At 42.9% G+C, this 25031-nt stretch overlaps 1 protein-coding gene across 1 annotated transcript; it reads right to left on the minus strand.

Moving 5' to 3' along the window:
* Window positions 1-7224: 7224 nt before the first annotated feature.
* On the minus strand, window positions 7225-10817 carry LOC116506163 (phospholipid phosphatase-related protein type 1-like). Its single transcript, XM_032213815.1, has 3 exons — window positions 10611-10817; window positions 9004-9135; window positions 7225-7480 (listed from the first exon to the last, which is right to left on the minus strand). The coding sequence occupies exons 1-3, from the start codon at window positions 10815-10817 to the stop codon at window positions 7448-7450; spliced, it is 372 nt and encodes a 123-aa protein (XP_032069706.1). The 3' UTR covers window positions 7225-7447.
* Between the last annotated feature and the right edge of the window lie 14214 nt (window positions 10818-25031).

Below are 25031 nucleotides of genomic sequence, written 5' to 3' on the forward strand. Positions count from 1 at the left end.
ATAAAGACAGATTTCCATTTATGACACAAAAATAGTGGGAATCTCATGTAAGAAAATAAAGCTATCCATTACAAGAGAATATTTATATACATGGCTCAGGGTTGAACTATGGAATCATTGATGTTCTCCTGGCATTTAACTGGCTGGCTTATGATATCTGGGCCCCATTACACAACTAAGTAACCTCTGTGTGAATAAATATGGGGTTTGTTTCCTGTTTGTATACAGTAGTTTTCTCTGTCAGTTGGTGGAGTATATGTTTTTCTTCATAGTTCTTTGATTGAAATATTGTTTTCTTGATAGTTTGTCTGATATTAATCGCTATTTGTCTGGGCGTTGGCTTTAGAAAATGATATTCTGGTCTTTTTGTTTCTTACATTTTGTTTGTCTCTTTTGAATGGTATGTAGATAAGTCTGCTGATGGTATGTAAGTAAGTCTGCTGATGGTTGATTTGTCTGAATGCTAAACTTCTAAGCATTTATTTTTTATTTTGGTTTAAGATGCTAATAGTTTTCCAGTCTACATTGCAATTGATTCTGTCTATATTGTGAGATTAAGGAGCTTTAATTGTTCCTTCTGACTGCTAATTGGTGTTTACAGATATGCTCTGCTAGTCATCAGCATGATATTCATAATGGCTGTTATAGTCCTTAACCCTGGAAGTTATAGATGACTCCTGTTTTATTTTTTTGTTTTTTTCCTTCTCAGGGTCTTTTGGTTTACTTAAAATGTTTTGGAGGGCTTTAGTTGGTGTGTGCTATAGTGTATCCGTGCAGTTGTAATGGTATGGTAATGTATATTAATGTTATCCTTTCCATGGCTCGTGTGGTTGTGCTGTAGTGGCTCAAATAGTCAGGCACTTTTTAATTAAGTTGTGCAGATATTCATTTTGTTGGAAGATGTTTGAAGGATCTGTTTCCTTCTTCTGGTATTCTTGGTCTAATGTATTTATACTTTTTTTAAAAATTCAGGTAGTACTCAACTTACAACCATAATTTATGTTGCTAAGTGTGAAATTTGTTAAGTGAGTTTTGTTCCATTTTATGACTTTCCTTGCCAGTTGTTAAATGAATCACTGCAGTTGGTAAATTAATAACACGATTGTTAAGTGAATATGGCTTCCCCCTTGACTTTGCTTGTCAGAAGATTGCAAAAGGTGAATCACATGACATCTCTGAGTCCATGCCAATTGAAGAGACAGCAGATTGAAGGAACTCCAATGCCTGTCTAACCACAGATTTGAGCAGTTCACATAGGAGGTTACTATCCAATAGGAAAAGTAGTACATAAGCCAGAGTCTCTTCTCATGCTATAACTGAGCCATAGTGGTGCAGTGGTTAGAATGCAGTATTCCAGGCTAATTCAGTGCTCACTGTCAGGAGTTTGATTCCGACCTGCTCAAGGTTGACTCAGCCTTCCATCCTTCCTCCATTTTACCAGATTGGTAAAATGATGACTCAAATTGTTGGGGGCAATATATTGATTCTCTAAGCTCCTTAGAGAGGGCTGTGAAGCACTTTGAAGCAGTATATATCCAAGTGCTATTGCTGCTGCTAGAATTCATCTTCACAAACAAGGCCCGAGACGCTTAGCAATCTGCAAAGCCATTAGGGTGTCTCGGATAATCATTGCCACATGTCTACTGTGACTCTGATTGTGACCGATGTAATGCAGGAAATCTGGCTGGGCACATCTCCAAGAGGGGAACATCTCACTCACCCACTCCTGTGTCCAGGTAAGTTTCAACAATGCAAAGATCCATCCCCTCATTCAAAATAAATCTATGGATGAGACCAATTTTATTACAGGCTTGCCGTGCATTCATCAGCAGCAGCAAGGAGTCAAGGTCTCTAGACATAACTACCAGGCCATGGACCCAGCATAGAGGTAGGGCTGGAAAGTGATACTAACATCAAAGATGACTTAATGGTGACATATTTGCATAATGACATATCAATTATACAAACACTATTTGTTTGCATAATATTGCTTAAATGATATCTTTGCAAATGATGTGAATTATAGACACTCAAGAATAACTCATACACTCCTCTTGTATAGCATGATCAATTAAGGATTCACTGTACAAAGCTGTTGGGTTCATTTGTACAACTCGTTAGACTAAAATGGGATTGGATAGTTTGTGGGACAACACACAGAAATCCAGCGATTGTTATTGTATTAGGTGAAGGCAATTTCATAAAACCAGAATATGCGTTCAAAAGCCCGATTGGGGAGGGTTATTTTCAGGAAAACAGGGTACATTATGCACATCCAGCTAATCAACTATAGAAAAGAGTCTATTTCAAGTTGAATCAATGGTTACTTTAAAAAAAAAATTTCCAGGTTTGTCTTATTACCACTTGCCCCACTTATGTGACTTGTTCCCACTTTTGCATGTGTGGAATGTGGAATCTGTAGCAGCCCTGCAAGCTACATGATCCATAGAGGTATGGCCAGAATGTGTAGAATGCATAGCCAGGTTATCCGCGGTGAAAGACTTGGAGACACAATTTACTTTCAACCAAATGGTGAGACTGTCAAATTTGAAGCCATAACAAAGCTTTACCGGTTTTAAGTACTATATGTTTTGGTCTTACACTCATTCACTCTTCTGCACACCCTCACTTGCCCACATCCTACTCATTTAGGCTGGCTAGATAGAGGAAGGGAAGTCACCAAGCCCAAACCCCAAATGTTTCAAACAGCTCATATGAACAAGATCCTTCCTAGCACCCAAAGTTGATTGGGTGCTAGGTGCTTTATTGATTTGTAAAATTCATCAACGGTTAATGGGACAAGCGCTTGCTTGCACGCTAGGCATTTTTGCCTGATGACATTTCTATTTGGTGCATACATAAGGGTTGCCTTGCGGCAAGAAGGGCAGAAAATAAATTCAATAAATAAAAATATTGTTTGGCTCTTAATGCTTTGATACTTTCTTAGCTATTTTCTGAAGGTGTGTTTTTGATAAGATTCCTGGTTTTGTCCTCTGTAAGCTCATATTTAGTCCAATTTTAGGTTATGGTTACAATTGTCAATTTCGGTCTGGTCTCATTCTTGTAACATCCAGTTCTGGTATTTTAATGTCTTTCCCCAATGAGTGACTCCAATGGACTGTATTGTGTTTATAGTGGTTTTCATCTTGTGATCGGTGAACCCCTAGGTGCCATAATATCATCAAGGGATCTGGAAAGATTTGTGGAAAATTTTGATTGATTGATTTGATTGATTTTTATTACATTTATATGCCGCCCTTTTCCCCGCAGGGGACTCAGGGCGGCTCACAATTCAAATCAGGGAAGGGGGGTACAGACAGGAAATAAAAAGATGAAACATAACAATACATGATTTAAAACACACAACAGTCATACCATTCGGGACGGGGGGGCAACAGCTCTTTAGCCCCAGGCCTGTCGGAACAGCCAGGTTTTTAGGGCTTTGCGGAAGGCCTGGAGGGTGGTGAGGGTACGAATCTCCACAGGGAGCTCGTTCCAGAGGGTCGGAGCAGCCACAGAGAAGGCTCTCCTCCGGGTAGTCGCCAGCCGGCATTGGCCGGCGGATGGAATTCGGAGGAGGCCTAATCTGTGGGATCTGATCGGTCTATTGGAGGTAATTGGCAGCAGGCGGTCTCTCAAGTACCCAGGTCCAATACCATGAAGGGCTTTATAAGTGACGACTAGCGCCTTGAAGCGTATCCGAAGACCAATAGGCAGCCAGTGCAGCTCGCGGAGGATAGGTGTTACGTGGGTGAACCGAGATGCACCCACGATCGCTCGCGCGGCTGCATTCTGGACAAGCTGAAGTCTCCGAATGCTCTTCAAGGGCTGCCCCATGTAGAGCACGTTGCAGTAGTCCAGTCTAGAGGTCACAAGGGCACGAGTGACTGTTGTGAGGGCTTCCCGGTTCAGGTAGGGACGCAACTGGTGCACTAGGCGAACCTGGGCAAATGCCCCCCTGGTCACAGCCGACAAGTGGTGTTCGAAAGTCAGCTGTGGATCTAGGAGGACTCCCAAATTGCGCACCCTGTCTGAGGGGCGTACTGTTTGACCCCCCCCAGCCTGAGAGATGGAAAACTTGGCCAATTAGTAGGCGGGAAACACACCAGCCACTTGGTCTTATCCGGATTGAGTACAAGCTTGTTAACCCCCATCCAGGCCCTAACAGCCTCGAGGCACTGGCACATCACGTCAACCGCTTCACTGAGTTAGCACGGGGCAGACAGATACAACTGTGTATCGTCCGCATACTGATGGTATTTTATCCCGTGCCGTTGAATGATCTCACCCAGCGGCTTCATGTAGATATTAAACAGGAGGGGGTACAGGACCGAACCCTGCGGCACCCCATAATTCAGGGGCCTAGGGGTCGATCTCTGCCCTCCAACCAACACCCACTGCGACCTGTCCGAGAGGTAAGAGGAGAACCACCGTAGAACAGTGCCTCCCACCCCCACCTCCCGCAGTCGTCGCAGAAGGATACCATGGTCGATGGTATCGAAGGCCGCTGAGAGGTCAAGGAGCACTAGGACAGAGGCATAACCTCCATCCCTGGCTCTCCAGAGATCATTGATCAGCGCGACCAAAGCGGTTTATGATTTAAATCTCAGGTTAAGTCTTGAGGGGTCTGTGGCCACAAAAGGTATTTAAAAGGGGTCCATGGTGAAGACAAGATTGAGAATCACTGGAATGTTGTATTGTGCATCAGATGTATTGTGGGTTCAACAGGACACTCTTGTAAGGAATTTTGGAACTAATGGTGTTTTTATATCATATGCAAGAGAAAAATACAATTATAGCCACTAATGATCCCAGTCTTCTCTGAATTACACCTTCTAAATGTATTGGATAACAATTTTGAGAATTATTAGCTAATTTAACAGGATTCTTAATGACTTGCACTTTATAAAGTACCAGTGAGGTATCAACAGGATGACTGATTTAAAGGAAATCTGTGATTGGAGGTTAAGAAATATAGTTAAGAAACAAGACAGGTCTTATATATCCCTCCCAACTCCGAGGAAAATGACAAAACCCTGATGCAAACAGTTTTGTGATAATTTTTTTTATATCTTTTGGAAAAAAAATTATATACAAAAACCCAGGAATCAACATCAGGCAATCCAGCAAAAATACAGAGAGAAGTTCCATTTCTCAAAGGAAACACTATTGTGATTATGATCATGCTAGAAAAATGGGATGTAGCAGAAAGTTTCAAAGAATCGAGGGAAGGAGAGGACGAGACCAGCAATCTTCATTTTCTTTGATTTGTTAACAATAAACCGCAAAACGAAAATCAGTTTTGGATAAAAATGTGTTACTTTTTGATTCAGAAAATTAAGTCAGCATTACTTGGAGGAAGGAATACCCACATTTTGAGGGAATTCAAGAGCTGCTGTAGGCATTGCATTTTATTTTAACATGCCAAGTTCTATCTCTTCAGAAGGGTCCCTCCCTGAAAACAAGGAAAATTGCTGAAACCCAAATTCGATTTTGGCTGCCTTTTCCCTTGGTGTTTCCGTTTAACTCCTTGACAGCTTATCTTCCCAGGGAGCTGAGACAAGGAAAAGCAGAGCTAAGGTACCAAGTTTGACCAGTCTTCCTCCTCGAGCCGGTGTTCTCAATTTCTTTTGCATTTCCTTATGAATGAGGAGGGACATTTCTGAAGAGGCACAACAAAGATGCTTTTCACATGGTTCGTATTTGACATGCACATAGTTAGCAGCCAATTTCCTGTTTGTGTCAACGTGAAAGGTATTACAATATATTAGCACCAGTGGAACTGAATCACAAATGTATTGGCCTCAGGCATCTTTGAGTTGCAAAATACGCTCAAATGTAGCAATGAAACTTTACACTTTCTATTTTACAAAACACCAGTTGGTAACACAGTGATGGTTTCCAATTTTCAGGATCAATTTGGAGCCTTCTGTGAAGCACTGTATGAAATAACAGGATTTTGAGTGGCTCTAAAGAGATTAATATGTTTGTTCCAAGGTTAACTGCTACTTCCAAAGTTTATCATGTCTTAGAAACGCATGCATATGTCACAAGAAAGCGATACATATAGATCTACAGCAAAAAAAATGCTCATTTGGTAGAATTCTGATTCAATCATGATTCAATGATTATGGCTACAAAATTTCCTACATGATTTTCATGCTTCTTGGGAAGAGACAGTCCTTAAGAAATTTAAAAGTATCACGCTGAGGTGGATTTCAGCTTAGTGAAGACCATTGTTCTTCGGCCTGGGACTGCAATAATACTGCAATAATACTTCATTCTCCTAAGTTTCCCAACTTGTTCTTCTGTTCCTCAAATCTACTAAAAGGCTAATGATACAGTCTTTTGACTAACACTATGAATTCTTGATCCAATCTGCTAAACTATTAGTGCTAAATTGGACTCCAACTAAAAGCTGCAGTCATTTGTTCTTGCAGTTCAAGGCAATAATCTTAAGGATAGTGCACAACAGGTGTGCATTCACACACAGACTTTCTCTATAATTTCTATCATGCCGAAAGAAATTTTTGCTGTTGCTTTACATGAAGAAAGTTTGCTTGAAGCAGACTCTACAAGACAACAAAAAGCTGCTAAGCAAGTGGTGTGAATTATGCACATTCAATGAAGACCTTGGGGCATAGGAAACTAATCTTGAGTCAACAACCCAAAGATTACACACCATGAGCCTAACCCCTTGGGACAATTTCCTGAGCAAGCTCCATAAAAAAAATCGGACTCCTGAAAGAAAAGTTCAGGTATTTCCTGCTCTAGTCACAGTCACATTTATGGGGCTTGTATAAGAGGAATCAAAGTTTGCAAACAGACAGGTTCTTAGTCTTGCTATGTTAAACCAGCATTCAAAATACATTTCTCATTATCGATAATCTATTGAGGGCCAGATAGCAGTCATGCAGGGACAATTCTACAGTAACTTCTAGAAAACAAGTATGAATTCTATAGAATTGCACTGTCAATGCTGAATCTGAACCTCCTCACTCACTGAAAGCATCTCTGGTAATAAAAATGTAAAAAATGAATTAGTAGTATAATTATCATTTAATTTATTGTATATAAAACAAAACAAAACAAAAAAGTCTGTGTGTACAAATATCACAAAACATCAACAATTCCCAAAGGTGTAGTGCCTCAGAACACATTGTAATCAAAAAAGAGTTCATTTTTTTCCTCTTGTTTCTTTTTTGTTTTCATTTGTCTTAAATTCTGGCATAAATATATTAAAGCTGACAACAAGAAAAAAGAAAGTGGGTGGGAATTCGAGGGCAAGCTATATCACTTCCTCATACAAAAATGTACAAAACATTAGTTCCTAACTAGACATAACATAATAATACTGGTCATCGCAGTTTGACAATTAGTATAACTGTATTCTGGTGGGAGTACTGTAGCAGAGGGCAATAAAAAAATTCTCTTGATGTTGGTCAAATCAGGTTACTTCGGTCATACAGGCAGAATGATTCTGCAGAACAAAGAGGAGACAGAATATGCTTTAGTATGCAGTGATGTAGTCACAACTGTTGATCTTGGGACAAATAAGAAATAAGGTAGGGGAAAGCACAGAAAGTATGATGTCTGGAATTGTTTTAACCCATTCAAAACACTTATACCCTAGGACACATGACCAGAAAGGAAAAGGAAGGAGGGTTTAATGGAGAATCCATCCATTTTTGAGAGCACAGCCTAACTGCCTGTTTCATAACAATTTATCAGGCTTTTTTTTTTAAGTAATTTTTCTCCTGTTTCAAATTCTTTCTGTTCTCTTTCTCCTCCAAATACCAAACATAATTCCATTTTGTTCATTTTGGGAGCATTATCCTGCTGGTGGACAGGTGAAGAGACATTGATCTGATACCCTTATTTATTACCAACGTTCTGTTCGGTTGGAAGCAATAAGGCTGAAAAAATAATCCAGGGATAATTACTTAAGTAGTCCTGCCCATTACAGTCAGAAGTCATGACAGCCATTAAGTGAAGCATTCATGTGATTGCCTTACTTATGACCTATCACTGGTTTCTAGATGTGGTCATTAAACAAATGTGTGGGTTGTTAAGCAGAGCACATTCAGGGCCACCGGGTCTGTGTGCGTCCTGAGATGCCTAGTGCAGGTTCTAACCTGGGGTTCCCATGGCTTCCCCCACCTCAATGCATCCCATGCTCCTCTTCCTGTCCTGTTCACACACTGGGCCTACTCTCCACCCCACTGGGCCCCACACCCTCCTTCTCACTTGCATTGCCCATACATACCTTTCAAAGCATTCCAGAGTGTGGCTTAGAGAAGCTTTGTTGGGCTGTGCAGTGCAATCCCAGAAGTAGCCACCATTTTCTGAGACCCCCCAATTCAAGTCGGCTATTTGGAAAATGGTGGCTGCTTCTGGGATCATGTCACTCAGCTCAGCAACAAAGCACATAGTTTTGCTTAACAACTCATACAGTCCTTGCTTAACAATGACAACTGGGACGGCCAGAACTGCTGTCACTAAGCAGCACAGTCAAGTGGCTTTTTTCAACTTACAACCATGTCACTTAATGCAAGAGTTTCCAGAACCACCTAGCATAATTAATGGGGTTCTACCCTGTTAGTTCGAGTTAATGGGAACTGGATTACAATATAGTTCCTCTTCCTGCTTTAAAAACACTTGTACAGGACATGATATCTGAAGTAACTCAGAGGCTCAAATATAATTGCCAAGAGTGGATACCTGGGAGGGTATTTGTTATTGAGCAGATTGTCCCAATTAAATGATTACCTTTAATCCAGAATGGATGAAACAGAATATAAAAATGCAGGATGGAAAGACTGGGCTAACTAAATAATAGGGCTCCTAAATGGTTGTCTTTTTTATGCTGTTATTTATCCTGCCAAAAATGCTAAAAACATAAAAGCAAACCCACTACCACATTTATTTGTAATATAAAGAACCGAACTATTGAAAAAGAGTTAATCAAAATGAGAAAAGGACAAACAGAAGGTTATATGGTACCTGGGCACTCAACGTCTCCAAAGGACTTTCCACTCGTGGAAATGCCATCAAGGGCACGCCTCGCTGTTCATCCAGTTTTGATTTTGAAGGTGTCCCATGTGCTCCTTTGAAATTATGAACTACACAGATGCCCTTGTGAATCGGAAAAAGAAAAGAAGATCCTTAAAGCGATCATATTTACTAAAACCCAGATGATATTTGTATGCATTTTGTGGCAGGGGCTTAGTTTCTATCACTGAATGGCATTCTTTTAGATTGACATAAACTAACAATTTTATCTTGTTCATACTTGTTAATGACTACTTTTACTTCAACCGCAATATCACAAGGGCTATCAATAGATACAAACTAAATGTAATCCGCTCTAACCTTGATTGCAGGAAAAATGACTTCAGCAATATAGTAGTAAATGTCTGGAACACTCTACCTGATCCTGTTCCTCTAACCCACATACTTTTTACCTCAAACTGTCTACTTAAGACAGTCCCTAAGAGGGACTTAAGAGGTCCTAAGGGGGCGTGCATAAGCACACCAGCATGCCTACCGTCCCTGTCCTACTGTCCCCATTTATGTATATGTTTATGTACTCATTTTATGTGTTTACGGCTATGTTTTGCTTATTTATATCCATTTATTTGTGCCATATTTTCATGTGTCCATATCTATACTGATACTTGTTTCCTTGTACCTGTTGACAAAATAAAATAAATAAATAAATAAATTCAAAGCTTTTGTGTATTCCAAAAGCATTTCATGTGTACTATATAATGTTGGCTCATGCTGAGCAACATCTAGCAAAGGTGTTTACTGACTCTCAGGATCATTAACACTCTTTTTTCTAAAACATCTGCTAATCTGCTAAAACTTTTCAAAGCAGATTTATATTACAGAAATCCATGATCGTACCACATAATTCCCAGGACATAACAGTGTCCAAACTTATGACTGATGTTGTGTATTGAAGAAAGTCCTCGCTGTTACGAATGACAGCTCGGAAGCAGCCAGGCGCGTCTTAGCCAATCAGACGCGCCTGTCAGTTGCCGAGCTGTCATCCGCGCGAGCTGTAACACGAGCCTGCTGCCTGCTGTATAAAAGGCAAGCCGTTTAACAGTTAACTGCCTTGTTAGAGCAATCACCTTGCTGATTGCTACATTGTTTCAGCTGCTTCTGCTGCCGCCTAGCCGGCTTTCAATTGTTACATTTTTGCGAGTTTTGTTACAATCCTTCAGCTACCGAATAAACGGTTACAGTGTTTAAAAGAACCTGCCTGGTTTTTCAGTTATAATAACTGAGATGAAAAAGAAGCAGCTATTTCACAGGACAGATGCTGTAGGAAGAAGTAAACCAGAAATGTTGGGAAGCAGAGTTTGCCACAAGTATAGCTGAGGCCAAGAACCACTGACCGACCACAGTGATTATAAAGTCTGATCAATTTCTGTACAAGTGATGGAAGCAGGAAGTAGCATGTCCTTTGCTCTCTGGATGCAAACTAATCTTGAAAAAGACTTTTCTGTTTACTTCAGCCTTGTATTAACAAGCTGGCCCAGTTTGGATGCTGGCAGGGGAATTCTCCATATGAAAAAGATAGTAAACTTTTATCCACCTACCAGGAAGAGTGCTACTGTGCTTCCCAAGATGAAGCCTGCAATGACATCTGAACAGTGGTTTCGATACTCAGAAACTCGGTTGAGCCCTGTAAGGAAGGCAGCACAAAGTGTCCCCAGACACAACACTGGCTTGGCAAGCCGACTGCTCTTGGTCTTGATTGTGCTAGTGATGTACATCTGAAATATCAACAGATTGACCTTAGTCATGTAACCTAGCCCTCTACAATCCAGCACCAATCACCTTATATGATGGTCATCTGTATACAGGTAGTCCTTAACTTGCAACAGTTCAATTACTGACCATTCGAAGTTATAACAGCACTGAAACAAGTTATTTATGCCCGTTTTACACACTTATGACCATTGCAGCATCTCTCTGGTCATGTGATTAAAATTTAGATGTGTAGCAACTTATGATAGGTGCCAGGATCATGGGAATCACCTTTTGCGACCTTCAGACAAGCAAAGACAATGGGGACCCAAGGCGTAACAGCTTGTTATTAGCTTAACAACTGGAGTGATTCACTTAGCAACCGTGGCAAGGAAGGATGTAAAATGTAGAGCAAAATTCATTAACAACTGTCGCACTTAGCAACAGAAATTTTGGGCTCAATTGTGATCGTAAGTTGAGGGCTACCTGTATTGGTATGTTACTGCAAGATGCAAGCTTCAAATCTTGGCTCTTGTTCAGCTTTCTTACGATTTTTAAAAAGATGAAATTTTCAGAAGAAATTATTTGGATCGTGCATAGTAAAAACACAACATCTCACATTAATTTCTTAAAGGATAGATTAGATTAGATTAGATTAGATAGATAGATAGATAAATAGATAGATAGATAGATAGATAGATAGATAGATGATAGATAGATGATAGATAGATAGATAGATAGATAGATAGATAGATAGATAGATAGATAGATAGATAGTTAACGCTAATTTTTGAGACTATAATTACAAGGGTGACATGAGTAGGCAGATACTGTAGCACTAAAATAAAAGTGACAGGCTAAATCAGCAAATACAATAGAAACTTCTCCAGCAATTTATGCTTTCCAAAACACAGCCTGGCTTCATTAAGACCTCAACTTCCCAAAATAGCATCATCTCAATAACAGATGCTTTCCAAGTATCAAATGAGGCTGAATGAGATGCAAGCTAAGGTTAGGCCATGTTAGATCAATCTCATGGAGATACAAATTAAGAAAAATAAAAATTGCAAAAAATTTGGGGGATATAATTACAGTGATTGGACTGCTATAATTGTAGTTTGTTGAACAATCACAATAGCTTGGTTAGGATTAGGATTTATTTCATTTATATGCCGCCCTTTTCCCCGAAGGGGACTCAGGGCGGCTCACAACCCAGTCAGGGAAAGGAAGTACAAACAGAGGATAAAAAGACAAACAACAATATACAATTTAAAAACACACAACAACCATACCATTCGAGAAGGGGGGCAGAAGCTCTTTAGCCCCAGGCCTGCCAGAATAGCCAGGTTTTAAGGGCTTTGCGGAAGGCCTGGAGGGTGGTGAGGGTTCGAATCTCCACGGGGAGTTCATTCCAGAGGGTCGGAGCAGCCACAGAGAAGGCTCTCCTCCGGGTAGTCGCCAGTTGACACTGGCCGGCGGATGGAATTCGGAGGAGGCCTAATCTGTGGGATCTGATCGGTCTATTGGAGGTAATTGGCAGCAGGCGGTCTCTCAAGTACCCAGGTCCAATACCATGAAGGGCTTTATAAGTGACGACTAGCGCCTTGAAGCGTATCCGAAGACCAATAGGCAGCCAGTGCAGCTCGCGGAGGATAGGTGTTACGTGGGTGAACAGAGGTGCACCCACAATCACTCGCGCGGCTGCATTCTGGACAAGTTGAAGTCTCCAAATGCTCTTCAAGGGCTGCCCCATGTAGAGCACATTGCAGTAGTCCAGTCTAGAGGTCACAAGGGCATGAGTGACTGTTGTGAGGGCCTCCCGGTTCAGGTAGGGACGCAACTGGCGCACCAGGCGAACCTGGGCAAATGCCCCCCCTGGTCACAGCCGACAGCGGGTGTTTGAAGGTCAGCTGTGGGTCCAGGAGGACTCCCAAATTGCGCATCCTGTCTGAGGGGCGTACTGTTTGACCCCCCAGCCTGAGAGATGGAAAACTTGGCCAATTAGTAGGAGGGAAACACACCAGCCACTCGGTCTTATCCAGATTGAGTACAAGCTTGTTAACCCCCATCCAGGCCCTAACAGCCTCGAGGCACTGGCACATCGCGTCAACCGCTTCACTGAGTTGGCACGGGGCGGACAGATACAACTGTGTATCGTCCGCATACTGATGGTATTTTATCCCGTGCCGTCGAATGATCTCACCCAGCGGCTTCATGTAGATGTTAAACAGGACGGGGGAGAGGACCGAACCCTGCAGCACCCCATAATTCAGGGGTCTAGGGGACGATCTCTGCCCTCCAACCAACACCCACTGCGACCTGTCCGAGAGGTAAGAGGAGAACCACCGTAGGACAGTGCCTCCCACCCCCGCCTCCCGCAGTCGTTGCAGAAGGATACCATGGTAGATGGTATCGAAGGCCGCTGAGAGGTCAAGGAGCACTAGGACGGAGGCATGACCTCCATCCCTGGCTCTCCAGAGATCATCGATCAGCGCGACCAAAGCGGTTTCCGTGCTGTAGCCAGGCCTAAATCCCGACTGGAAGGGATCTAGATAATCGGTTTCCTCCAAGGACCGCCGGAGCTGAAATGCCACCACTTTCTCAACAACCTTCCCCACGAAGGGGAGGTTGGAGACTGGACGATAGTTGTTTAAAATGGCTGGATCCAAAGATGGCTTCTTCAGGAGGGGTCTCACTACCGCCGCCTTTAAAGCGGGGGGAAAGAACCCCTCCCGAAGGGAGGCGGTAACAACTGCCTGGATCCAGCCCTGTGTCACCTCCCTGCTGTTAGCCACCAGCCAGGAGGGGCACGGGTCCAGCACATATGTGGAGGCACTTACGGCTCCCATTGCCTTGTCCACGTCCTCAGGGGTAACAGCTTGAAAATCAATCCAGTGATGTCCATCCAGATTCTCCCCTGGTGCCTCGTCTGGCTCTGCGCAATTGGAGTCCAGGTCCGTCCGAAGCCGAGCAACTTTATCCGCGAGGAATTGGACGTAGTCCTCAGCTCTGCCTTGCAAAGGATCGCCCGTATCCCTCCTGTTTAGGAGGGAACGGGTTATCCTGAACAAGGCGGCTGGGCGCGACTCAGCCGAAGCTATCAGAGAGGCAATGTGTGTTCTTTTTGTCGTCCTAATTGCCCGGAGGTAGACTCTGATGCTGGATGTTAAAAGTGCTCGGTCTGACTCAGACTTACTGGATCTCCATCGTTGCTCTAGGCGTCTCTTACGGCGCTTCATCTCCCAGAGTTCCTCAGTAAACCAAGGAGCCCTCCTGGATCCACTGCCTCGGATCGTCCGTAAAGGCACAATCTGGTTAAGAGCCTCTGCCGCTGCTGAATTCCAGGCAGCAACCAGAGTCTCCGCTGGACTGCAGGCGAGGGTATCAGGAACAACACCAAGCTCCGTCTGAAAGCCCAAAGGGTCCATAAGGCACCTGGGGTGGAGCCACCTAATCGGTTCCTCCTCCCTACAGTGGGGGTTTGGTCTCCGAAAGTCAAGCCTCAGTAGGTAGTGGTCCGACCATGACAGGGGTAAGGTCTCGCTACCCCTCAAACCAAGATCACAACTCCACTGCTCCGAGAGGAATACGAGGTCGAGCGTGTGACCCGCCGAGTGAGTCGGCCCCCGAATTATTTGGGTCAAGCCCATGGCTGTCATGGAAGCCATGAACTCCTGCGCTCCCTCAGAGTGTTCCCCGAGCAAAGGCAAATTGAAATCCCCCAGAACCATAAGCCTGGGGAACTCAATTGCCAGCTCAGCTACTGACTCGAGGAGCGAGGGGAGGGCTGCTGCAACGCTGTTGGGAGGCAGGTACGTTAACAGCAAGCCCACTTGACCCTTGAGGTCCAACTTCACCAGCAAGGACTCACACCCGACAAGCTCCGGAGCAGGGATCCTATGAGGTACTAGAGACTCTTGGATAACAATAGCCACACTCCCACCCCTTCTCTGAGGTCGCGGCTGATGAAGCACCTGAAAACCCTCTGGGCACATTTCAGTGAGGGTCCTCCGGGCCCAGCCAGGTTTCAGTAATACATGACAGGTCTGCCCTCTCGTGTAAAATTAGGTCCTGGACGAGGGGAGCCTTGTGAACTACAGACCTGGCATTTAGTGACAGCAGCCTGAGACCAGGGTCCTGATTACTCACGCCATCTGGCCTTGGAGTGGGACTCATAGGGCCGGAAGGAAGGATCTCTATGACGTAGCGACGTAGCGTAGGTTCCCATAAAATGGTAAGCTCTAAACCAGGGACCCCAAACTTGTCAACTTTAAGACTTGTGGACTTCAAGTTGAGTCCACAAATCTTAAAGTTACCAAGTTTGAATGTCCATTGCTCTAAACCATGATTTCCAAGTGCCAGCTCACAGAAATGCCACTGAGACTTAGCGTAAATGACTGAAAACTGAGTTGCACTAAATTCATCACACAGAATGGAATCACAGTTCTATTCAAATGTCTTCAAAAAAATAAGCAAAAAGGTGAATCAACTGTGCTGTATAAACAAAGTACTGAGGAGACAAAAATATCTGTACAAATTCAGCACAGGAAAATCTGTTCTGCATCTTTACCATTATATTTTTTATAATAAAAGCAGCCCAGAAGACCAGCTCAAGAATCCAAAAGATCTGGACAGACTTGAACATTAGGCCCTATCTAATAAAATGAAATTCAACATACCATATTTTTCAGAGTATAAGACGCACCAAGATTTTGAAGAGGCAAATTAAAAAAAAGTTTTTGCACTCTGTAGATCTCCCAAAAATGGCCCATTTTTCACGAAAACGGGCCCGTTTTTTTTTTCTTCAAAAAAAGGGCATGAATAGCCTTTAGGAGGCTTGTAGAGTGCTCATGAAAGGTCCCCCCCCCACAAAAAAACAAGCAATTTTTCAAATGGGATGCATAGCCTGTAGAACAGTGGTCCCCAACCTTTTTATCGCCGCGGACCAGTCAGCCTTTGATAATTTTACCGTGGCCCGCTGAGCGCGCGCAGGGGTGGAGGGGCGTTGTTCGCTGCAGCGATCATGGCCCCCAGCCATTAATGTCTAAACTGCTGCAAGATATACTTAAATATTGATAAAATGTGAGGGGGTGTACACACTTCTGTGATATCTATCCATCCATGTCTGTCTCTGTCTCTCTCTCTCTCTGTGTATGTATGTGTGTATGCGTGTATGTGTATATATCCTCTATCTATCTATCATCTATCTATCTATTTATCTATTTATCCATCCATCCATCCATCCATCCCTCTCTATCTATCAATCACCTATCCACCATCTATCTATCTATTCTAGATGGCTGGGCAATTTGGGGAGTTGAAGTCCAAAAGTGTTAAAGTTGCTGAGATTGAGAAATGAGGACGAAACAAAAGGGAAGAGAATGAAACAAGGTCGTAGAGAGAGATTGCAAAATGAAAGGGCAACTTCTCTTTTTATTTCCTTCCACCCCCACCACCCCCACCACCCCCACCGTGCCTCTCTGGCAATTGGCTGCCCAGGAGGTGGGGAGGGGAAGATGTTTCACAGACAGCTGCCACCCGCCCATCTCTCTCTCTCTCTCTCTCTCTCCCCGCCTCCCCATCTGACCTCGGCTGCTCCACGGCGGAGACCCCAGAAGGCAAGCAAAAAAAAAAAGGGGGGGGCTCAGGAGTGGGGAAGAAAACAAACCCCATCACGTTCCTATCTGTGAAAGCTCCCCGCTCCCTTCCTGGGCAGCCAATTGCCAGAGAGGCAGTGTGTGTATGTGTGTGTGTGTGTGGGGGGGATTTGGCAGCCCGCGGCGCGCCTAGTCCGCTGTGGAACGCGCTGCCACCCGCCCAGCACTCGCTCTCTCGCTCTCTCCCCCCCTCCAATCTCCTGCTTCTGCTTCGACCGGCCAGCAACTTGTCCCCGCTTGCCCGGGGACTGGCCTCTGATTGGCTGGCGGGGAGAAAGCCTCGCCAGGGAAGGAGGCGAGGACTCCGCGGTGACGTCATGGGGACGGCGCCCCCAGGTAGCGGCGAACCGAACGCGCTCCGTCTCCACGGGCTACCAAGGCGGCCGGGCGGGCGGCCGGGGTGGGAGTGGGGTTTGGACCGGAGAGGCGGCTCTCGGGTTCGAGTCCCGGGGTTGATCTCAGGCTGCGCGTGTGGGTGAAGAGGCAGCAGGGATCATGGCCCCTGGCCGCTGCAGCGATCATGGCCCCCGGCCGCTGCGCGGCCCGGTGCCAGGTACTCCACGGCCCGGCACCGGTCCACGGACCGGGGGTTGGGGACCACTGCTGTAATTCATCCAAGCAAATAATTCATGCATGCTTTTTTTTGAAACAAAGAACTGGAGAGGGTGATTTTTTTCCCAGGCTGTTCTTCATCGGAGGAGACTATGGAGATCCAAATGAGTCGCCAGAAAATAATATTTGAGACTTGATTTTCCTCTTCTTCTTTTTACCTTCATTTATCGTGTATATGTTCATCAAGAGAAATTCTTATGTTGGTCATATATAAAATGGTGTTGAGGCAGCAATTAATTTAGTCTATTAGACATTGGAGGCCTCTCACACATAGCAAACTTCTCTTGGGAAGAAATATGCACCATCTTAACCATATAAGACAGCTGTGAATACTTTTTTTTTAACCTACATCAGTGAATTTCATTTGCTGTATTCAGTATAGAGCCAAGATGGCGCAGTGGTTAAATGCAGCACTGCAGGCTACTGCTAGATCAGCAGGTCAGCGGTTCAAATCTCACCGGCTCAGGGTTGACTCAGCCTTCCATCCTTCCGAGGTGGGTAAAATGAGGACCCAGATTGTTGGGGGCAATATGCTGACTCTCTGTAAACCGCTTAGAGAGGCCTGAAAGGCCTATGAAGCGGTATATAAGTCTACTGCTATTGAGTAACATGATAATAAAGACAGATTTCCATTTATGACACAAAAATAGTGGGAATCTCATGTAAGAAAATAAAGCTATCCATTACAAGAGAATATTTATATACATGGCTCAGGGTTGAACTATGGAATCATTGATGTTCTCCTGGCATTTAACTGGCTGGCTTATGATATCTGGGCCCCATTACACAACTAAGTAACCTCTGTGTGAATAAATATGGGGTTTGTTTCCTGTTTGTATACAGTAGTTTTCTCTGTCAGTTGGTGGAGTATATGTTTTTCTTCATAGTTCTTTGATTGAAATATTGTTTTCTTGATAGTTTGTCTGATATTAATCGCTATTGTCTGGGCGTTGGCTTTAGAAAATGATATTCTGGTCTTTTTGTTTCTTACATTTTGTTTGTCTCTTTTGAATGGTATGTAGATAAGTCTGCTGATGGTATGTAAGTAAGTCTGCTGATGGTTGATTTGTCTGAATGCTAAACTTCTAAGCATTTATTTTTTTATTTTGGTTTAAGATGCTAATAGTTTTCCAGTCTACATTGCAATTGATTCTGTCTATATTGTGAGATTAAGGAGCTTTAATTGTTCCTTCTGACTGCTAATTGGTGTTTACAGATATGCTCTGCTAGTCATCAGCATGATATTCATAATGGCTGTTATAGTCCTTAACCCTGGAAGTTATAGATGACTCCTGTTTTATTTTTTTGTTTTTTCCTTCTCAGGGTCTTTTGGTTTACTTAAAATGTTTTGGAGGGCTTTAGTTGGTGTGTGCTATAGTGTATCCGTGCAGTTGTAATGGTATGGTAATGTATATTAATGTTATCCTTTCCATGGCTCGTGTGGTTGTGCTGTAGTGGCTCAAATAGTCAGGCACTTTTTAATTAAGTTGTGCAGATATTCATTTTGTTGGAAGATGTTTGAAGGATCTGTTTCCTTCTTCTGGTATTCTTGGTCTAATGTATTTATACTTTTTTAAAAATTCAGGTAGTACTCAACTTACAACCATAATTTATGTTGCTAAGTGTGAAATTTGTTAAGTGAGTTTTGTTCCATTTTATGACTTTCCTTGCCAGTTGTTAAATGAATCACTGCAGTTGGTAAATTAATAACACGATTGTTAAGTGAATATGGCTTCCCCCTTGACTTTGCTTGTCAGAAGATTGCAAAAGGTGAATCACATGACATCTCTGAGTCCATGCCAATTGAAGAGACAGCAGATTGAAGGAACTCCAATGCCTGTCTAACCACAGATTTGAGCAGTTCACATAGGAGGTTACTATCCAATAGGAAAAGTAGTACATAAGCCAGAGTCTCTTCTCATGCTATAACTGAGCCATAGTGGTGCAGTGGTTAGAATGCAGTATTCCAGGCTAATTCAGTGCTCACTGTCAGGAGTTTGATTCCGACCTGCTCAAGGTTGACTCAGCCTTCCATCCTTCCTCCATTTTACCAGATTGGTAAAATGATGACTCAAATTGTTGGGGGCAATATATTGATTCTCTAAGCTCCTTAGAGAGGGCTGTGAAGCACTTTGAAGCAGTATATATCCAAGTGCTATTGCTGCTGCTAGAATTCATCTTCACAAACAAGGCCCGAGACGCTTAGCAATCTGCAAAGCCATTAGGGTGTCTCGGATAATCATTGCCACATGTCTACTGTGACTCTGATTGTGACCGATGTAATGCAGGAAATCTGGCTGGGCACATCTCCAAGAGGGGAACATCTCACTCACCCACTCCTGTGTCCAGGTAAGTTTCAACAATGCAAAGATCCATCCCCTCATTCAAAATAAATCTATGGATGAGACCAATTTTATTACAGGCTTGCCGTGCATTCATCAGCAGCAGCAAGGAGTCAAGGTCTCTAGACATAACTACCAGGCCATGGACCCAGCATAGAGGTAGGGCTGGAAAGTGATACTAACATCAAAGATGACTTAATGGTGACATATTTGCATAATGACATATCAATTATACAAACACTATTTGTTTGCATAATATTGCTTAAATGATATCTTTGCAAATGATGTGAATTATAGACACTCAAGAATAACTCATACACTCCTCTTGTATAGCATGATCAATTAAGGATTCACTGTACAAAGCTGTTGGGTTCATTTGTACAACTCGTTAGACTAAAATGGGATTGGATAGTTTGTGGGACAACACACAGAAATCCAGCGATTGTTATTGTATTAGGTGAAGGCAATTTCATAAAACCAGAATATGCGTTCAAAAGCCCGATTGGGGAGGGTTATTTTCAGGAAAACAGGGTACATTATGCACATCCAGCTAATCAACTATAGAAAAGAGTCTATTTCAAGTTGAATCAATGGTTACTTTAAAAAAAAAATTTCCAGGTTTGTCTTATTACCACTTGCCCCACTTATGTGACTTGTTCCCACTTTTGCATGTGTGGAATGTGGAATCTGTAGCAGCCCTGCAAGCTACATGATCCATAGAGGTATGGCCAGAATGTGTAGAATGCATAGCCAGGTTATCCGCGGTGAAAGACTTGGAGACACAATTTACTTTCAACCAAATGGTGAGACTGTCAAATTTGAAGCCATAACAAAGCTTTACCGGTTTTAAGTACTATATGTTTTGGTCTTACACTCATTCACTCTTCTGCACACCCTCACTTGCCCACATCCTACTCATTTAGGCTGGCTAGATAGAGGAAGGGAAGTCACCAAGCCCAAACCCCAAATGTTTCAAACAGCTCATATGAACAAGATCCTTCCTAGCACCCAAAGTTGATTGGGTGCTAGGTGCTTTATTGATTTGTAAAATTCATCAACGGTTAATGGGACAAGCGCTTGCTTGCACGCTAGGCATTTTTGCCTGATGACATTTCTATTTGGTGCATACATAAGGGTTGCCTTGCGGCAAGAAGGGCAGAAAATAAATTCAATAAATAAAAATATTGTTTGGCTCTTAATGCTTTGATACTTTCTTAGCTATTTTCTGAAGGTGTGTTTTGATAAGATTCCTGGTTTTGTCCTCTGTAAGCTCATATTTAGTCCAATTTTAGGTTATGGTTACAATTGTCAATTTCGGTCTGGTCTCATTCTTGTAACATCCAGTTCTGGTATTTTAATGTCTTTCCCCAATGAGTGACTCCAATGGACTGTATTGTGTTTATAGTGGTTTTCATCTTGTGATCGGTGAACCCCTAGGTGCCATAATATCATCAAGGGATCTGGAAAGATTTGTGGAAAATTTGATTGATTGATTTGATTGATTTTTATTACATTTATATGCCGCCCTTTTCCCCGCAGGGGACTCAGGGCGGCTCACAATTCAAATCAGGGAAGGGGGGTACAGACAGGAAATAAAAAGATGAAACATAACAATACATGATTTAAAACACACAACAGTCATACCATTCGGGACGGGGGGGCAACAGCTCTTTAGCCCCAGGCCTGTCGGAACAGCCAGGTTTTTAGGGCTTTGCGGAAGGCCTGGAGGGTGGTGAGGGTACGAATCTCCACAGGGAGCTCGTTCCAGAGGGTCGGAGCAGCCACAGAGAAGGCTCTCCTCGGGTAGTCGCCAGCCGGCATTGGCCGGCGGATGGAATTCGGAGGAGGCCTAATCTGTGGGATCTGATCGGTCTATTGGAGGTAATTGGCAGCAGGCGGTCTCTCAAGTACCCAGGTCCAATACCATGAAGGGCTTTATAAGTGACGACTAGCGCCTTGAAGCGTATCCGAAGACCAATAGGCAGCCAGTGCAGCTCGCGGAGGATAGGTGTTACGTGGGTGAACCGAGATGCACCCACGATCGCTCGCGCGGCTGCATTCTGGACAAGCTGAAGTCTCCGAATGCTCTTCAAGGGCTGCCCCATGTAGAGCACGTTGCAGTAGTCCAGTCTAGAGGTCACAAGGGCACGAGTGACTGTTGTGAGGGCTTCCCGGTTCAGGTAGGGACGCAACTGGTGCACTAGGCGAACCTGGGCAAATGCCCCCCTGGTCACAGCCGACAAGTGGTGTTCGAAAGTCAGCTGTGGATCTAGGAGGACTCCAAATTGCGCACCCTGTCTGAGGGGCGTACTGTTTGACCCCCCCCAGCCTGAGAGATGGAAAACTTGGCCAATTAGTAGGCGGGAAACACACCAGCCACTCGGTCTTATCCGATTGAGTACAAGCTTGTTAACCCCCATCCAGGCCCTAACAGCCTCGAGGCACTGGCACATCACGTCAACCGCTTCACTGAGTTAGCACGGGGCAGACAGATACAACTGTGTATCGTCCGCATACTGATGGTATTTTATCCCGTGCCGTTGAATGATCTCACCCAGCGGCTTCATGTAGATATTAAACAGGAGGGGGTACAGGACCGAACCCTGCGGCACCCCATAATTCAGGGGCCTAGGGGTCGATCTCTGCCCTCCAACCAACACCCACTGCGACCTGTCCGAGAGGTAAGAGGAGAACCACCGTAGAACAGTGCCTCCCACCCCCACCTCCCGCAGTCGTCGCAGAAGGATACCATGGTCGATGGTATCGAAGGCCGCTGAGAGGTCAAGGAGCACTAGGACAGAGGCATAACCTCCATCCCTGGTCTCTCCAGAGATCATTGATCAGCGCGACCAAAGCGGTTTATGATTTAAATCTCAGGTTAAGTCTTGAGGGGTCTGTGGCCACAAAAGGTATTTAAAAGGGGTCCATGGTGAAGACAAGATTGAGAATCACTGGAATGTTGTATTGTGCATCAGATGTATTGTGGGTTCAACAGGACACTCTTGTAAGGAATTTTGGAACTAATGGTGTTTTTATATCATATGCAAGAGAAAAATACAATTATAGCCACTAATGATCCCAGTCTTCTCTGAATTACACCTTCTAAATGTATTGGATAACAATTTTGAGAATTATTAGCTAATTTAACAGGATTCTTAATGACTTGCACTTTATAAAGTACCAGTGAGGTATCAACAGGATGACTGATTTAAAGGAAATCTGTGATTGGAGGTTAAGAAATATAGTTAAGAAACAAGACAGGTCTTATATATCCCTCCCAACTCCGAGGAAAATGACAAAACCCTGATGCAAACAGTTTTGTGATAATTTTTTTATATCTTTTGGAAAAAAATTATATACAAAAACCCAGGAATCAACATCAGGCAATCCAGCAAAAATACAGAGAGAAGTTCCATTTCTCAAAGGAAACACTATTGTGATTATGATCATGCTAGAAAAATGGGATGTAGCAGAAAGTTTCAAAGAATCGAGGGAAGGAGAGGACGAGACCAGCAATCTTCATTTTCTTTGATTTGTTAACAATAAACCGCAAACGAAAATCAGTTTTGGATAAAAATGTGTTACTTTTTGATTCAGAAAATTAAGTCAGCATTACTTGGAGGAAGGAATACCCACATTTTGAGGGAATTCAAGAGCTGCTGTAGGCATTGCATTTTATTTTAACATGCCAAGTTCTAATCTCTTCAGAAGGTCCCTCCCTGAAAACAAGGAAAATTGCTGAAAACCCAAATTCGATTTTGGCTGCCTTTTCCCTTGGTGTTTCCGTTTAACTCCTTGACAGCTTATCTTCCCAGGGAGCTGAGACAAGGAAAAGCAGAGCTAAGGTACCAAGTTTGACCAGTCTTCCTCCTCGAGCCGGTGTTCTCAATTTCTTTTGCATTTCCTTATGAATGAGGAGGGACATTTCTGAAGAGGCACAACAAAGATGCTTTTCACATGGTTCGTATTTGACATGCACATAGTTAGCAGCCAATTTCCTGTTTGTGTCAACGTGAAAGGTATTACAATATATTAGCACCAGTGGAACTGAATCACAAATGTATTGGCCTCAGGCATCTTTGAGTTGCAAAATACGCTCAAATGTAGCAATGAAACTTTACACTTTCTATTTTACAAAACACCAGTTGGTAACACAGTGATGGTTTCCAATTTTCAGGATCAATTTGGAGCCTTCTGTGAAGCACTGTATGAAATAACAGGATTTTGAGTGGCTCTAAAGAGATTAATATGTTTGTTCCAAGGTTAACTGCTACTTCCAAAGTTATCATGTCTTAGAAACGCATGCATATGTCACAAGAAAGCGATACATATAGATCTACAGCAAAAAAAAATGCTCATTTGGTAGAATTCTGATTCAATCATGATTCAATGATTATGGCTACAAAATTTCCTACATGATTTTCATGCTTCTTGGGAAGAGACAGTCCTTAAGAAATTTAAAAGTATCACGCTGAGGTGGATTTCAGCTTAGTGAAGACCATTGTTCTTCGGCCTGGGACTGCAATAATACTGCAATAATACTTCATTCTCCTAAGTTTCCCAACTTGTTCTTCTGTTCCTCAAATCTACTAAAAGGCTAATGATACAGTCTTTTGACTAACACTATGAATTCTTGATCCAATCTGCTAAACTATTAGTGCTAAATTGGACTCCAACTAAAAGCTGCAGTCATTTGTTCTTGCAGTTCAAGGCAATAATCTTAAGGATAGTGCACAACAGGTGTGCATTCACACACAGACTTTCTCTATAATTTCTATCATGCCGAAAGAAATTTTTGCTGTTGCTTACATGAAGAAAGTTTGCTTGAAGCAGACTCTACAAGACAACAAAAAGCTGCTAAGCAAGTGGTGTGAATTATGCACATTCAATGAAGACCTTGGGGCATAGGAAACTAATCTTGAGTCAACAACCCAAAGATTACACACCATGAGCCTAACCCCTTGGGACAATTTCCTGAGCAAGCTCCATAAAAAAAATCGGACTCCTGAAAGAAAAGTTCAGGTATTCCTGCTCTAGTCACAGTCACATTTATGGGGCTTGTATAAGAGGAATCAAAGTTTGCAAACAGACAGGTTCTTAGTCTTGCTATGTTAAACCAGCATTCAAAATACATTTCTCATTATCGATAATCTATTGAGGGCCAGATAGCAGTCATGCAGGGACAATTCTACAGTAACTTCTAGAAAACAAGTATGAATTCTATAGAATTGCACTGTCAATGCTGAATCTGAACCTCCTCACTCACTGAAAGCATCTCTGGTAATAAAAATGTAAAAAATGAATTAGTAGTATAATTATCATTTAATTTATTGTATATAAAACAAAACAAAACAAAAAAGTCTGTGTGTACAAATATCACAAAACATCAACAATTCCCAAAGGTGTAGTGCCTCAGAACACATTGTAATCAAAAAAGAGTTCATTTTTTTCCTCTTGTTTCTTTTTTGTTTTCATTTGTCTTAAATTCTGGCATAAATATATTAAAAGCTGACAACAAGAAAAAAGAAAGTGGGTGGGAATTCGAGGGCAAGCTATATCACTTCCTCATACAAAAATGTACAAAACATTAGTTCCTACTAGACATAACATAATAATACTGGTCATCGCAGTTTGACAATTAGTATAACTGTATTCTGGT

Source organism: Thamnophis elegans, chromosome 3 (assembly GCF_009769535.1).
Source record: "Thamnophis elegans isolate rThaEle1 chromosome 3, rThaEle1.pri, whole genome shotgun sequence".
Lineage (NCBI taxonomy): Eukaryota > Metazoa > Chordata > Lepidosauria > Squamata > Colubridae > Thamnophis > Thamnophis elegans.

Bases quoted from the DNA above. Each gene is read 5' to 3' on its own strand.
- LOC116506163 (XM_032213815.1), bottom strand. From the start codon at position 10,817: ATGACTAAGGTCAATCTGTTGATATTTCAGATGTACATCACTAGCACA. The intron at 9,136-10,610 runs GTAGGTGGATAA...CCGATTCACAAG, and splicing joins GCACAGTAGCACTCTTCCTG to GGCATCTGTGTAGTTCATAA. The intron at 7,481-9,003 runs GTACCATATAAC...TTTGTTCTGCAG, and splicing joins TGGAGACGTTGAGTGCCCAG to AATCATTCTGCCTGTATGAC.